At 43.8% G+C, this 16,072-nt stretch overlaps 1 protein-coding gene across 2 annotated transcripts; it reads left to right on the top strand.

Annotated features, from left to right (window-relative positions):
* Window positions 1-5,038: 5,038 nt before the first annotated feature.
* Window positions 5,039-14,656, top strand: NPY (neuropeptide Y). 2 transcript variants are annotated; one of them, XM_027102377.1, is made up of 4 exons: window positions 5,039-5,835; window positions 6,786-6,973; window positions 11,034-11,114; window positions 14,084-14,656. In XM_027102377.1, exons 2-4 carry the CDS (start codon window positions 6,786-6,788, stop codon window positions 14,139-14,141), a joined length of 327 nt encoding a protein of 108 aa, XP_026958178.1. In that variant the 5' UTR covers window positions 5,039-5,835; the 3' UTR covers window positions 14,142-14,656. The 2 variants fall into 2 exon arrangements, with proteins under 2 accessions (XP_026958178.1, XP_026958179.1); XM_027102378.1 differs by lacking the exon at window positions 14,084-14,656 and adding an exon at window positions 12,986-13,189 and having other exon boundaries at window positions 5,046-5,835.
* Window positions 14,657-16,072: the final 1,416 nt, after the last annotated feature.

Genomic DNA, 16,072 nt, shown 5'->3' with positions numbered 1-16,072 from the left:
AAATCTCCATAAAAACATCCCTAAACTGTGGGGTTCAGAGAGCTTCCAGGTGATCGCCTGGAGGTGCTGGGACGGTGGTACATCCAGAGAGAGCATGGAAGCTCTGTGCCCCTTTCCCATACCGTGCTCTATGTGCCCCTTCCTCTGTGTCCTTTGTAAAATCCTTTATAATATACAAAAAAAACTTAAGTAGATGTTTCCATGAGTATTGTGAGCCATTCTACCAAATTACTGAACATGAGGAGGGGCTTGTGGGAACTCCCAACTTACAGCTGCTTGGCCAGAAGTATAGTTAACAACCTTGGACTTCAGATTGTCATCTGAAGTGTGGGGCAGTCTTATGAGACTGAACCCTTAACTTGTGAGGTCTGCACTAAGTCCAGGCAGTTAGTGTCAGAATTAAGTTAAGTGGTAGGACATACAGTCGATGTCCACTGAGAACTGGAGAATTGCTTGATGTATAAACACCCACACATTTGCTGTCAGAAGTGTTGTGAATAGAGTAAAAACACGTGTTTTTAAAATTTTACCACCCGACTCTCCTATAACCCTCCACTGGCACTTTCAATCTCCCTTCTCTGCTTATTGCTTTTCTCCATAGAACTCATTATTCTAAGTATTGGGAGTATAATGGTGAACAAAACATACACCCTTGCTCTCCTGGAGCTTACACTTATGAAATGTTAGAGACACCAAGCAAATAATAATACATATGACTGTACACCTAATTAGACAATGACAGCTATGAAAGGATCTTTATAGGGAAAGTTTAAGTTTAGGGAACCACACAATGAGGCAAGGTGGAGAGAAACCTATTCTAGATTCAGGGATTAGGAAGAAATGACAAGCAGAGTAAAACATGAAGGATAAGTGGGAGTTGGCCAGCAAAGAGTCAAGGGAAAGGAGAGTGTTCCAGGCAGAGAAAGCATATGCAAGGGCCCTTGAGCAGGAAGCAGTTTGGCATATTAAGGACCCTCAGATTGTGACTCACGTAAAATGCTTAAGTTCTAAATCAAAGAGAGATTTCTCTTTCTGTAGAGAGCCTGAGTAAATATTTTTGATTTTGTGGGCCAGAATTAGAATCTCTGCAGTACAGTCTCTGTCGTAACTTCTCAATGTTGCCTTTGTAGCAGGAAAGTGGCCTCAGACAATAGGTAAATTAATGGGCATGGCTGTGTTCTAGGAAAACTTTGTTGGTGGCAGCGGCTCAAAGGCGGTAGTTTGCCAATCCCTGTTCTTAATTATAACAGACTTCTTTAGAACTCAGTTATAAACCTCAGTTTCATAAAAATATTTATTCTGATCAAGACATATTTATTAGGGATCTATTTAGTGCTAGGTATCATACTAGGGATACAGAAGTAAATTAAAAATGTGTTGTCCTTTCTCTTACAGAGTTAGCAGTTATTAACAAATATCAATATAATAACTAGATAATACCTCAAAATTCAACTGAAACTAAGGGCAATTAATGAGAAGTTCAGGGTCCCCTGAGAACTTATAACAGGGGATCTAATCCAGCCCGGAGGACTAGGAAAATCTGAAGTGACATTTCAAGGTAAAACTAGAAGGATGTGTAAGTAAGTCTTGGCCAGGTAAAAAGTTGAGAGAGAGAATATCTCAGAGAGAGAACATAGCACATTGAAAACCCAAGTGGGAAAGGTTATTGAAAGGTTATTTAAGGAGCAGAAAGAAAGCCAAAGGACAGGAATGTAAGGAATGAAGGAGAAAGTTAAGTTAAATAAACTGGGGCTTCCCTAGTGGTGCAGTGCTTAAGAATCAGCCTGCCAATGCAGGGGACATGGGTTTGAGCCCTGGTTCAGGAAGATCCCACATGCCGTAGAGCAACTAAGCCCATGTGCCATAACTACTGAGCCTGCGCTTTAGAGCCCACTAGCCACAACTACTGAAGCCCGTGCACCTAGAGCATGTGTTCTGCAACAAGAGAGGCCACCGCAATGAGAAGCCTGTGCACTGCAATGAAGAGTAGCCCCCGGCTCACCGCAACTAGAGAAAGCCCGTATGCAACAACGAAGACCCAACACAGCCAAAAATAAATTAATTAATTTTTTAAAAAAGTTAGATAAACCTAGGAGGTAGGTAAGGCTCAAAATATGTGAGCCTTGCTTTTCAATTTAAGGATTCTGAAAATATTTTGGACTTCATATGGAATTTAGGAATTAGGAATTAGAAAACTAGGAATTTATGTTAATGGAAGCTCTATTTTAGATAATCTAAACTGGAGGCTTGATCAAGATTTTCTGAGTTGGACATATAGCCCTGGACTCCAGATATGAGCCCTTAGCTGGAGGTAGAGATTTCAGACTCATTAGCCATGAGAATAGATGAGTTTTCTTGTTTAGTGTATGCAGAATGGAAGGGTTAAGCCTGGGGCTTGGGGTACAGAAGGAAAAGTTAGCAAAGGAGACTGTGGCCAGTTCAGAGAGCAAGGAAGTAACCCAGAGGAGACCAGTGAAGGCAACAGTGAAGGTAAGTCAGATAACTAGTAAAGGGCCTTGCAGCTTGCAATTAGGAGGGTCTTACTGATGGCAGTTTCAGTAGGTAGATTCAGACAGAACCTGTATTGCTGTGGTTTCATGACCAGAACCAAAGGTGACGAAGAGACAATGAACAGAAACATCTTTTTTTCCAAAGCCTTACTATGAGACTTCCACTTCTGGTTAAGAAATAAAAAGAGGAACTGGATTTGCCCTCCCATTTGAAACAACTGAAACACCAGACAAAAATACCTGAAACAACACCCAGAACATTCGACATCAGGCAACAAAGGACAGTGATCTTTTAGAGATGGGAAACAATTGAGGGGAGCCCTACAGTTGTCTCAGCCCACTGCCTGAAGAAATTATCCAGGCTGCAGTGCAGAGAGAGGAATTGAAACAGCTAAAGTTCATGCATAGAGTACCAGATAAGAGAGAGAACACTCAAGATCTTCAGAGTGTCCAGCTAAAATGCTTAATGGACTGCTGATTAGATCGTGCACTTGAAGAAACCACCTGAGACCAGGAAAAGAACTGCACAAAAGGATGAGAGGAAATAGTGTCCAGTGCTCACAAACAGCTGATAGTCCTGTACTAACAGCCAGAGGGTGTTCACAATTCAGGGGGCATCAGCTATCAGTTAAAGTATGAAGAAGGTGCTTGCCTCAGAGTGGGGAAAATTAAATCCAGACTAAAGCCATCTCTGGGCCCACCTTAAAAATCTTAGATGCAAGACCGGAATGGATGAAACTACTCCCAACTATTTAAACTGTGTCCCAGGACAAAGCTCAAAAATAGTTTTAGGATTACAAAAACATCCAACAGACAACAAGGTAAAATTTACAATGCCTGACATCCTTTCCAAAATTATCAGGCAGACAAAGAAGGAAAATGCAAGCCGTAATGAGGTGAAGATCAGTCAATCCAAAGTAGCACAGAAATGACACCGATGATAAAAGTAGTAGACAAATTATTATTAATGCATATGCAAGAAGTCAGAGAAAAGACTGGACACGTTAAGACATGAAAAATAAAAAGGATCCAAATTGAAATTCTAGAGATAAAAGCTATATGGTCTTTGCAGTGATTAGACATTGCAGAGGAAAAGATTAGTCAACTTGAAGACATAGCAATAGAAAGTATCCAATAAAACACACACAGGAAAAAAGAACAAAACATATAAAAACAGACCATCAGTGAACTGTGGGACAACATACACCTACCATACGACCTATCCATTCTGCCCCTAAGTATTTCCGCAAGAGAAATAAAAGCATATGTCCATACAAAGATTTGTAACATGTTTATAGAAAATTTATTTGTTATAGTCCAAACTGGAAACAACCCAAAGTCCATGAACAGTTGAATAGATTTTTAAGTTTAAAATATATCCATATAATGAAATACTACTGAGTAATTAAAAAATGAATTATTGATACATGCAATGACATAGGTGGATCTGAAAATAATAATACTGAGAAAGAAGGCAGACAAAAGAGTACGTACCATGGAATTGCATTATGACACAATTCCAGTAAATGCAAACAAATTTATAATGACAGGAAGCAGATCAGTGTAGGAGGGGAGTAGGGAGAAGCAGGAGGGAGGAATTACAAAGGGACATGAGGAAATTGATTGTGGTGATGACTTCACTGTGACGTTATTTGTGTAAGAATATACCCAATGGAATATTCTAAACATTTGTAACCTAGTATATCTTAATCGTATCTCAACAAAGCTGCTAAGAATAAACATCTACACGATTTTTGAAACAAAACGGTTCAGCTGCTAGAAGCGCCTCTTCTTATCAACAGTGGAATCAGAGTTAGAAAGTGTTTTGCTCTAACTTTACCAAAGGCTCTTTCACATAAGCATCCCTGAGCAAAGCTGAGAGCCTGGTATCGTGTTCCTGGTATATGTTGGGGTGATGGGGAAAGAGGCAGTCACCCAAGTGAAACGGATGTTGGTCTTCAAAATTGCTAACACAGAGACATACACACACACACACACACACACACACACACACACACACACTCAGGATTGCTTGCTGCACAGTAATTGATATTTAATTCAACGCTGTCAAAACAGCACAAAAACAAAATGTCAGTTTGACTCACTTGTCATTTTAGCATTAAAATAACGTGTAACTTAGGGTTTTAATTCCCTAACATGCCTTTTATTCAGAAAGATTCAGACTTCTAGAAGCATTCATTCAGGGAACTTCAAGACCTAGTCCACTACATGAAATTCTGATCCTGTAAAAATAGTTTATGCATCTTTCATATTCATTCTACAGGTTCAGTGGGATGTGCAAATTAATGGTGATTGTTTTTTTTACCTGTTTCATTTCGATCAGAGCCCGCATTCGCAATCAACGTTAATCGAACATATTTGGGACTATGCAACGGCCAGCAGATAAAAGAGAAAATGCTGTTAATTTAACTACCCGGTCGCTTTGCACCAAAATTTTGCGTTCGCGCTTTAAGGGGTCTCTCCGAGCTTCAGACTCCGCTCTTTTTCAGCAAACCCAGAAAGTGTCCCCCCTCTGAGGAGTTTTCAGTCGCTACACTCTTTCGGGTACCGCCCGAACGCCTAGCGTTTGGGCGAGCTCTTGGGGAGGGCTGATCTCCACGAAAAACAAGCTGGGTAAAGGGGCGAAGCCACAGAAACCTGTTCTCAGCCCCTGGGAGAAGCGGGGAGTTGGGACCCTCTAGCTCTGGACTTCGGGCTGGCTCCCGGACCTGCTTTAAGCGCAGGAATATCCGGGCACCGAATAGTCTACCCCTGAAAGCGCGCTGGAGCAGTGTCCGCGCCCTTGCCGCACGGATCCCGGAGAGGCTTCACCAAGTAGAGGATTCGGGTACCCCCAGCCCTGGCGCCCAGCTCGTTGGTACGGTGACAGGTGACAAAGATGATCTGGGCTGCTCCTATCTCTGGCAGGAATAGGTGGGGCGTGAAGGAGAGCGAGGTTTGGCCGCCGCGGGAGGGCAGGAACTTCTTTGGCGTGGTCCAGCGCCCTCGGAGCGCGCTGCCTTCCCCCCGGCAGGGCCTGGCGCGGGCGAGTCCGGGTGTGGGTGGCTCCCCGAGCCGATCTCGCGCGGCAGCGGTCCTAGCCCCCTCCCCCCTCCCGCGCCAACGGGGGTGGGAAGCGGCGGGGTGGGAGTCACCGAACGTGATTGCCCGAAGCCCCTCCTGCCGGGGCGAGGGAACGCCATAAAAGGCCCGTTGCGACCTGCTCCGGACACCCCATCCGCCGGCTCTCACCCCTCGGAGAGGCGAGCCGGACTGCACAGCACTCGCGGCCCAGTCACGCCCGCTCGCCAGCCCGCCAGCCACCGTGAGTGCCACGACCCGCTTGCTTGGCGGGAGCGAAGGGAGTGCGGGCACCTGTGAACTTGCCCGGGGCGCCGTCTCACCTTCTGCAGATCCCAGGGGCGCTGGGAGGGTCGCGCCCCGCTCCCCAACCCCTACGCGCCGGGCTCTCGGCGGCTAAATTCCACTTGCTCCTTCCTGTCCCCTCTGATGGTGCATCTGCCCTCTCCCCGACCCTCCTGGCTGGCTCGCCCCTCTGGGTTATCTTTAGGCGGATAAAGAGGGAGAACACGACCGCATCCCAGAGCAGCTGGCGGTTTCCTCGAGGGTCGCCGCCTGGAGGGAGTTTTCCCAAGGCGCGCTCCCAGAATGAGGACTCCCCGGAGCTTGGAAGACGCGCTCCCTGCCGCCTCTCGGGATCCTTGGGATCCGATCTGAGACTGACTGGCCCGGGAGCAGTTCTCCCCCCCCCCCCCCACCCCCCAGTTGCCACCCTGAAGTACTCTCAGCCATCACTGTCGAGCTCCTGCGGCCGGGCAGACCAAAAGTAGAAAAGAAGAAACTTCTTTCCTCTAACAGGGGGTTTGGGGAAGAGGGTGGGAAAGGGATAAGTCCTCCACGCAGCGGCAGGAACTTCTAATCTGTTTTTTAAAGTGTTTTAAACTGGCGCCGGCGCCTCCCCCAACTCTGCGCCTCTCACCGCGGGATCTTCGGCTCTGCTACTTGACCAAAGTTGCTCAGAATTTTCGGACGGAGCAGCGGGGCCGGGCCAGAGCATATCTGGACCTAAATCCGCAGGGTGGTGCTCGCCACGCTCCGCTTCCCTCGGCGTGACTGGGTCGAGCGCGGACTGGGGGTGGACGTGGGGTAGGGGTGGTAGCAGCGGGATGGGCGCGGGGTCCAGAGGAAGGAGGTGCGGAGTGTGTATCCTCTGAATCCCCCAAGCCCCCTCCGCTGCCCCTTCGGTGTACGCAGATGCTGGGTAGCAACCGACTGGGGCTGTCCGGACTGACCCTCGCCCTGTCCCTGCTCGTGTGCCTGGGAGCTCTGGCCGAGGCGTACCCCTCCAAGCCCGACAACCCCGGAGAGGACGCGCCGGCGGAGGACTTGGCCAGATACTACTCGGCGCTGCGACACTACATCAATCTCATCACCAGGCAAAGGTACGTGGGCTACGTGGGAGCGACGACTCCGGGACCAACCCGCTTGCGCACCCGGAGATCGTGGGGATTTCAGAAGACAGACACCTTTTCTTTTTCTTCTTTGTATCCCGGGGTAGGACAGTATCGGGCACATACTCAGCTATCAGTAAATACCAGGGCACTGAGTACATTCCCTCTGCAACTACAGTTACAAAATCCTGATCCCCAACTCAGGTTCCCCAGGCTGGGTGGCTGGCCATCTCCTGTCACCCACCCCCTTATCTTTTTTGTTCTTAGAGCAGTTGGGGGTTCTGTTTGCAAACCTGAATAGGAAAGTACCCCGTAAAAGGGGTCAGGAGGGCGCCAGGGAGGTGCTGTAGGGAGAAGGGAGAGCAGCGTATCTAGAAAAACAACAGCACAAGCTAAGGAGGAAACAGCTGAGTCGCCAAAGACATTGCCTGGTTTTCCAACCTGCCCAGACCGAAGTGAATGACGGTATTTAGGAAAAGACAAATAGAACTATTTTTTTCCCTTCTGTACAGTGTTTTATTGCAGTCTCAGCCCCTCACTTGACAATCCTGCTCCTAATAAGTAGATATTTAGCAAGAAAATAGTTGATGTAACATGGTGAGACTTTACCCATTTCATAGCAGGTGAGTTCTGAAAAGGAAATGCCCACTTGGTGCTTTTCTAAGGAGAAACTTACAGTGGTGTACTCACTGTAGGGTGAATCCAGGGATTCCGTGTAATCTGAGAAATTGTCATTCATCTTTATTCTGAACCCCCGGAAAGCTAAGATGAAAGGCCATATTTTACTCTCAACATCAGATCTTAAGCAAAAAATCAAATCCAAAATATTTTACAAATAACATAGGATTTAAAATTTGTTTCCAAAATTGGTTCATCTTAGTTTTGAATCATTCAGTATCTTATTTTAATTACTGAGATCAAATGACCTTAATAAGCTAAAAACAATGAGCTCTTTACAAGCATTAATGTTATTTAACATATTTAAATTACGTTTTGTAAAATATTGTTTTTTGTTTGTTGTTTTACTATATTCAGGGAATAGTTGGAAAGGATCCAAAGTGGGGAGAATTTATATTTCTTAATTTTTAACATCTTTTCTGTTTCATCAGAAAGCTGTTTCATCCTGAAAATCTTTTTTTAAAGTACCAATATATATAGAATCAGAAATACATGAAAGTGCCGGAATTAAATAAGTATTGGTTTATGGTCCCTAAAGTCAGATAATTTTCATTAGTGAAAAGCAAAAATGTCTTATATCTTAATAGACTTTTCAGAAAGTTAATTGCTTCAAATTCTTGCTTATGCTATCATACAGACCAGAGAAAAGAACTTTTACGAATTGTTCTTTTTCTTCTAGGAAAGCCTTTATTAGTTATTTAGTCTGTTAATTATAGCATACAGTAAAACTTATTTTTCAGAGATGATTGCTGTAAACCTTTACTATTGTATAAAGCTTTAGTATTTCAACATGTTTTCCTAGGCATTATTTTCTTCAGTCTTTACCTCAAAGCTTTGAAGTGAGTATAATTATCTCCATTTTACAGATCATGAAACTAAGAACATTTCATGAAAACCCTTTTTTAGTGATGATTAAATTGGAGCCCTCCTCCTATCGATCTTTGGATGTTGTCACCACTGTCAGCAGTCAATGTGATCTTCAACACCCTTGATGAGGAGAAAATAAGGGAAAGGGATGAGATTCAGGTTAGGTGGGAAGGAGTTGGTCCTGAAGCAGTTTTCTGTCTCATCTTCATATAAGTTCCATCTTAGAAACACTCAAAGGCTTATGATCTGCACCCATCACCTCCATTCTGTGCTCTTATCATCTTCCCACTGCACACGTCCACTCATACGCATGTTTGTATTTTTGAAAATTACATTTGTGAACATACGTTTTAATTTGGCATAAATGGTACTGTGATATCATTCTCTTTCCTCCCCTCTGCTACTCAGTTCACGTTCTAAAGCCATACACTCCTGGCTCATCGCTTCCATAGGTGGCATCGTTTATTCTAGAGCACTGATCTACCACATTTTATTTATACAGTCTCCTAGGTCAGTGATTCTCAACTGGGGCTGACTTTATGCTCCCCAAGACACTGGGCAATGTCTGGAGACATTTTCGTTTGTCATAGTGGTGGGGTGGGAAGGTGCTACTGGCATCTAGTGGGTCGAGGCCAGGGAAGCTGCTAAACGTCCTACAATGCCTAGGACAGCCCCTGATAACAAAGACTTATCCCGCTCAAAATGTATACAGTGCCAAGATTGAGAAACTCAGCCCTAGACTAGAGTTTCTCCCTCTTGGTCTCTCATTGTTATCACCTGGGAGCTTTTAAAATATACTGATGCTGCTGTAACAGCAGCATCAGTATATTTAATAAACTTGTGAATTAAATCAGAATCTCCCCGTGGGGGGTGGGGCACGGGGCTGGGCTTTACAGTGATTTTAAAAGCTCCCCAGGTGATTCTAATATGCGGTCAGGTTTAAAATTCTTTTCCCTAGAGATGCTATCTTTGAAAGTTAAAGCATTGTGGAGAAGAAGGATAATCCAGAATTAATTAGAGATGGAAGAACAGTCATCAGTGCTGCTCTGGGTACCACTTTCTGACTGTGTAAATTCTGCTGTTACAGACTTAGGTTCTCTAATGGTAAATAGGAGAAAATATTCTCCAGTTCTTTAATTCACTGAAGTATGATGAGGATAAATGAGTTTAAGGTTGCCCAAGAGTTTTAGCATTAGTAAAATCAACTGATGGACAGAATAAATACATATAAGCAGAAGCCTGCAGCCTGATACTACAACTCCAGAAAATCTTTGAGGAAATCTTACAAATGATGGGGACAGGGTGGATGGCTTTGTATTTGCATCCCTTGAGTTCCAGCAAAGGAGCAATAATAGGAAATCTTTCCCCAGAATTTAGATTTAACTGTGCTCAATAGGCAGTTAGCATATATCCTCCATCAGCTTTGTTCCGCTGTTTTATCTGTTAGCTAATCAATCCACGCCAGGCTTATTTTTCACTTGTGGAAAAAAGCAGCTGCTGATGTCCAATGCCCTTTCTAAGAAAGGGAAAAACAGACTCCTCAAAAAACACAACTTGGTGTAGACTTGTCAGATCCTTTAGCAGTGAGAGAGACAGACAGACAGACAGACTAATGTCCTCACTTACCTGGAACCAGCAGCATATACTACCCTGGCAGGAGAACATAACCTTGAATTCATGTATCGCCCTATCCATATCCTGCTGTGGGAGAAAAGAGACCAAGAACATTTCCATGGACCAGAAGGATTCCTTCATATTTTCAGGGCAGATTAAAATCACAGCATGAGAGAAGGCTTTTAGCTTTTGGCACCCCAAATAAGTATGGACTCAGGATCTGTTGGCAGCTGTGAGAATGGGTGCATTTCAACAGCAGTAATGTGCATTCTTGTGTATCGCTCTGTCACTTTCAAAGCATTGTGACTTACATTGGATATTCATCAAGACTCTAATCTAAGCAGGAGTTATGATTTTGTTTTTACAAATGGGAGAACTGAGATTCAAAGACACAGGTGAGTCTAGAACTTCAGTCTGATGAGTTTTTCATAGACCTGTTTCTGAAATATCATCTGGTCTCTTTGATTTAAACTGATGTATATCATCAGAACTGTAAGCCAATTATCTAATTATGGAAACATTTAAAATCATACTTCGATGTATTTAAATTTATTTCCTGTCACCTAGTTATAAAACTATACATATGTATTGTTTGTGATAATATAAAAAGTCAAGAATTTGACTAGGAATTTTGGTTGGCTTATATAATCTGCTAAGTTATCTATTAAATATTTAAGCAAAATTTAAATATATATGTAATTTGAAATCATATTTATGATGTTTCTATATCATGTATGTTTCATTCACCTAGATTACTCATTAGCAGATGATCAACTGAAAATAACTTTTATATTTAATACCACAAATCTTTTCTTTTCCTAAAGGTTTTTATGGTTCCTCCAAACTTGCTTTAAAGGACTTTTACTCTCCCCGACCCCGCTTTTTTTTTTAGATATGGAAAACGATCTAGCCCTGAGACACTGATTTCAGACCTCTTGATGAGAGAAAGCACGGAAAACGTTCCCAGAACTAGGTATGTAAACGCTTGTGTGGGGACATTATTGCAGAGTTCAGGTACCCAGGAGAGGGAAATCAGAGAGGGCTGCTGGGAGGAGGCGTTTGGAATGGGGTCTTCTAGACCAGGTAGGATTTGGACAGAAAGAGGGGTGGGGAACAGAGCAGGGAGGACCTTTCTCTTCACACACTCATTTGCAAATCTCTAAACTGCTGTGGGGTAATATTTTCTGGCTCAAATTATTTGATGCTCCTTTGAAATGTTAAATATGAGTGACTTTAATCTCAGAAATTACTCTATAGAGAATTTCTCACTGGCTTAGATTGTGGAAGCATAGGGTAAGCAGCCCATCTCTACATTGAAATGACCAACTCTCCATCTTTGGCTGAGGTCATCTTTAGTTGTTATACCCTAGGTGGAGGATCTCCACATCCTAGGAAATGCCCCTTCTGGTTCTCACTCCAGTCTTCCTGGTTTTACACGAAGCTGTAGATAAGTCGAGGGGTACTCCTGCTTACTTTTTGACATGTTTTAGTTCAACTGATGTCACATCATAATTTATCACATTCAATGAATGAACAAGAATGACATTATTCTTAGGGCTTGTCTGGAGCCTTGGGGCTTTCTTGGAGTGTGGACCTGCCTTAGGAAGGGTGCCCTCTGATATCTAGGTGTCAGACATTGGGCTGGGGTCCTCCTGAGAGGAGACTGTGAGTGAAAAGATGCCTGGTCCTCCTCCGTTTCCATAACTGACTCTCCTGTCCCAGGCCCCCTGCCCCTACCCACCAGTAAGATCACATGGCATATGGTTTATCCAGTTCTGTGCTAGCTAGTCCGCCTTAAACCCAGAGCTCTACAACATCAAGAACCAAGTTCCCCAGGAGAGGTCACTAGAACACTTGCTCAGCACGTGTGACTGGTTGTCACTCTTCATTGGGTTCTCCCCAGAGGATGAGCCGATGACCCTCTGAGCCGCCCGCCTCCCCTCCCACCCTCCCTCTGTTCTCTTGTGAAATGGCCAGCCAGGGTGAAGGTGCACGTGTAGAGTTGTCAGGTTTGTTCTCTCTGAAGGAAGCACCAATTTGGACTGAAATAAAACTCCAGTGCTCTTGTCCCTGGCGGTAGCAGCCAAGACTTGAACATCAAATGCAAGGGAAGCAGGTGGAAATCTCATACTAAGCAATACATACTTCTTAATGTTTCATTGATAGGCATATGATGTTTGCCACCGTAAAAAGTTTAGGCTATGCTCTATCTACTTAGGGTTAGAAATATATAATCGTCCAGACCGACTTACTGTCTTGCTTCTGCTCTTTGTTTTGTGGCCAAGCCTCACACGGTTGGTGCATGAAATAGAGTTAATCGTACTCTGATTGACAGGCTCAATCATGTGTACTTAGAAGGAGACAAAACTTGACAGCCTTGAAGTTGCCTGTGAATGCTATTTTATTTAAAAGGGTTCTTTATAGTCTAATAAATAGCACCTTACTACATAAAAAGACTTGCAGGAAAATACAGGAAGCACATTCAGAGTTGAATAACAGTAAGTTTTTTTTACAGTTTCATGTGATTCCTGTAGTTGTGATCTTCAGAAATATTGCAGGGTTCTTTGGCTTCTTTGATAAATACAGAGCCTTTTAAATACTCCCTCTGAGATTTGCCCGAGACTCTCGGTAACATGAGTGAAAGCTACTCAGCTGGGTCTCTGTACATTATGCCACTGTCTCCCGCTCTGATAGTCTACATGGCCTCCTATTTAGAATGCCAACAGCAGACTTTTCAACAGCTTCTGATCATCTTTCAGTTCAGAACTGAATGTCTCACTCTTGGCAAGGCTCCCAGGAAGTTGGGAAGCTTCTCTTACGTGCTTTGCTTCTTGTGTTTGACAGGCTGGAAGACCCTTCTATGTGGTGATGGGAAATGAAACTTGCTCTCCGGTCTTTGCCTATTTTTCAACCCCTATTTCATCCTGTAAAACTAGAGTCTGCCGGTCCTCCCAATGCATGCAGCCCCTTTGCTCACCTCTGCAGAATTTCCTTTTGTCGACATTGTATATATGTGCGTTTAAATAAAGTACCACGCATTCAAAAGTGTATGCTCCTCAATGCAGAATCTGCTGTTGCAGTAGTAAGAATTATTTGAAGTTATTCATTAAACCACAATCTCCCTCAAGTAGCAGATTCAAGGTTTGTTTCACCAATATTAAAACAGTGCCTATGGAAGATATAAAGATATGATTTATGACGACCAAGACTCAGCTGTGGGGAGTGTGTGTGTGGGTGTGTGTGAACAACAGACATATTTGGAAACACAGAGCAGGGCAATGCTAATTTCTAACAATTTGCTGAACTTTTTCCCCCATTCATATGGAATTCTTGCTAACCTTGTTAGCCTATGCTGTCAGCAGAAAGGACTGATGTCTGAAGGAACTTTCTGCAAAATGTCCTGTATGTCCTCTGTTGAATACAGTAGTCACTAGGTACATGTGGCTTTTGAGCACTTGAATGTAGCGAGTGCAAATAAGGAGCAGAGTTTTACATTTTAGTGTATCTTAAATAGCCACGTGTTTCCAGCGGCTGCCATATCAGACAGCTCAGACCTACACATTTACTTAGGCCACCACTCTTAGAATTTGAGTCCTAAACAGAAACACACTGAGTAGGATGATTATCTTTTCACACAACATGGGGTATGATAATTAATTTAGCTAAAGGTTATTAAACTTCCCCTCTCCTTCACTTATTATACTCCCTCCACGTACTTATTTGCATAGGCTTAGTATTAGATTCTGATGTGTAATTTCTAAATCAAAGAAAATGGGCCTCATCCTATATTTGTACTTTGAACCACACCGTAAAAAACATGCACAAATATTTTTATGTGATGTCTTAAAACTGCTTACGAAAACCCTGTACACACCGTGACTTAGGGAATTGTATGGTATACAAAATATTCTTTGTTCACAAAGCATTCTAATGTTTCCCCAGTGCCCTTATGAAAGGAACCAAAGAGGTCCCTCATCCCTTTCATCATATGAGGACATAGCAGGACGATGCTGGCTATGAACCAGGAAGCAAGCTCTCACCAGACAACAAATCTGCTGGTGCTTGATCTTGGGCTTTCCAACCTCCAGAACTGTGAGCAATAAATCTGTGTGGTTTTTAAGCCACTCAGTCTATGGTAATTTGTGATAGCAGCCCGAGTGGACTAAGACATCCCTGAGAAACAGAAATTCACTTTAAGAAATAACAATAATGGTATAAAAAAAAAATCGCACAACTACATTCCAAGAGATTCCCTAGTAGTACTTCTGAAACATTTTCAGCCTGATAACCCTTCTTGGAATGAGTTTAAAGGCACCATACCACCCATATATCATTGCAAATAATAATCATAATCCTTGCGAGAGTTACAGTAAGAATAATTCAACCTTCATTCATGAAATGCCTGTGAGCAACATAGTCATTATCAAGTAAATGTATGAGAATTTATGAAGCTCTCCTCTGATCCTAGCTTTATTCAACATTCTAAGAGGTATAAATTGTGTATGTGTTTTTGTAGGTGCCATTGTGTTTTTATTTTGATCCTTTCAGTGCTCATGACACATTCAAGCAGAGGATTATTCCCCCCATTTTCACAAGTGAGGAAGCTGAGGCCCAGGGAAAGTAAGTGACTTTCCCCACTGCATTCAGGTTAGGGGGATTTGACAGCAGCTGCTCTAATTTCAGACTTTACCCTGCCCGATGATGTCTCGTGGAAGATGTAAGTCAAGACCAGGTCATATATGACCTTGTCAACAACATAATCGTGGCACACTTAAAACAAATTAGAGAATAACAAAGTACTAAACTGTACAAAAGGCATTTAGAAATGGAAATGAGTGTGGGTAGAATTAGCTAGAAAAGTCTTCAAAGAGACCATGAATGTTGAGCTGGGATTGAGGACATTCTGGGTGAGGTGACCTGCTGAGCTCAACACAGAGGGGGATCAGCTTGCAGAGTGGCCAGGGTTGGATCAGTGAAGCAGGTCCAAGAATGGCCAAACTCACTCATCCATTCATCCATTCACACACTTAGCATTTTCGAGCACCTAATACCTGTTGGACGTTGCACTAAGCACTGGGCATACAAAGATCAGTAATAGTTTCTCAGGGAATTTGCCCTCCAATGAGGGAGACAGATAATTAGTGCATCGTTGGAAGTACAGAGATGGGAGTGTTAGAGTTTGGGGATGTTAGGGGCCTCTTTTCCACTCATCATGCCTCCCTTTGCAGTTTCCTGACAAAGGAGCTATAGATTTAACAATCAATTGGCAAATGGAGAACAAAGTACCAGATGGGCAAGTATCCAATGAAGACAAAGACAGGGCTGCCCTAAGCTGAATCAGAGCACCTGGCTGAGGCCTGAACCTCTAGGGTAGCCCAGCCCCCTTACGAAACCTCAGCACCCTGGTGGGGAGCGGCAGGAATAGTGAGGTGTGTGGCAGTCTCACAAATCCACTTACGCAAACAGCACACAAACAGGAAGAGGCAGCCTGCCACGTCCAGCAGCAGAGGGGGGAAGAGAAGGGACACTCGTGAATGCGTGTTACCTTCTGGACAATATCCCTGCCCATTGGGCTTCTCTGGTGGCGCAGTGGTTGAGAGCCCGCCTGCCGATGCAGGGGACACGGGTGCGTGCCCTGGTCCGGGAAGATCCCACATGCCGCGGACCGGCTGGCCCCGTGAGCCATGGCCGCTGAGCCTGCGCGTCCGGAGCCTGTGCTCCGCAATGGGAGAGGCCACAACAGTAAGAGGCCCGCGTACCGCAAAAAAAAAAAAAAAAAATCCCTGCCCACAGTGCAATGTGGTCTCAAGAATCAATCAGAATAGCAGCTTCATTCCATGCAGGGGGAGATAGTAAAAGAGAACAGAGGAGGAACAGCCAGAAGCCTCTACTGGCCAAGACTAAAACTTAAGCCCTTTGAATTCAATACAC

This window comes from Aethalodelphis obliquidens, unplaced genomic scaffold (genome assembly GCF_003676395.1).
Source record: "Aethalodelphis obliquidens isolate GAN/ISIS:26980383/991018 unplaced genomic scaffold, ASM367639v1 scaffold5, whole genome shotgun sequence".
Classification (NCBI taxonomy): Eukaryota; Metazoa; Chordata; class Mammalia; order Artiodactyla; family Delphinidae; genus Aethalodelphis; species Aethalodelphis obliquidens.
The sequence above is the reverse complement of the archived record's forward strand: the minus strand, read 5'-3'. Positions and strand labels throughout refer to the sequence as shown.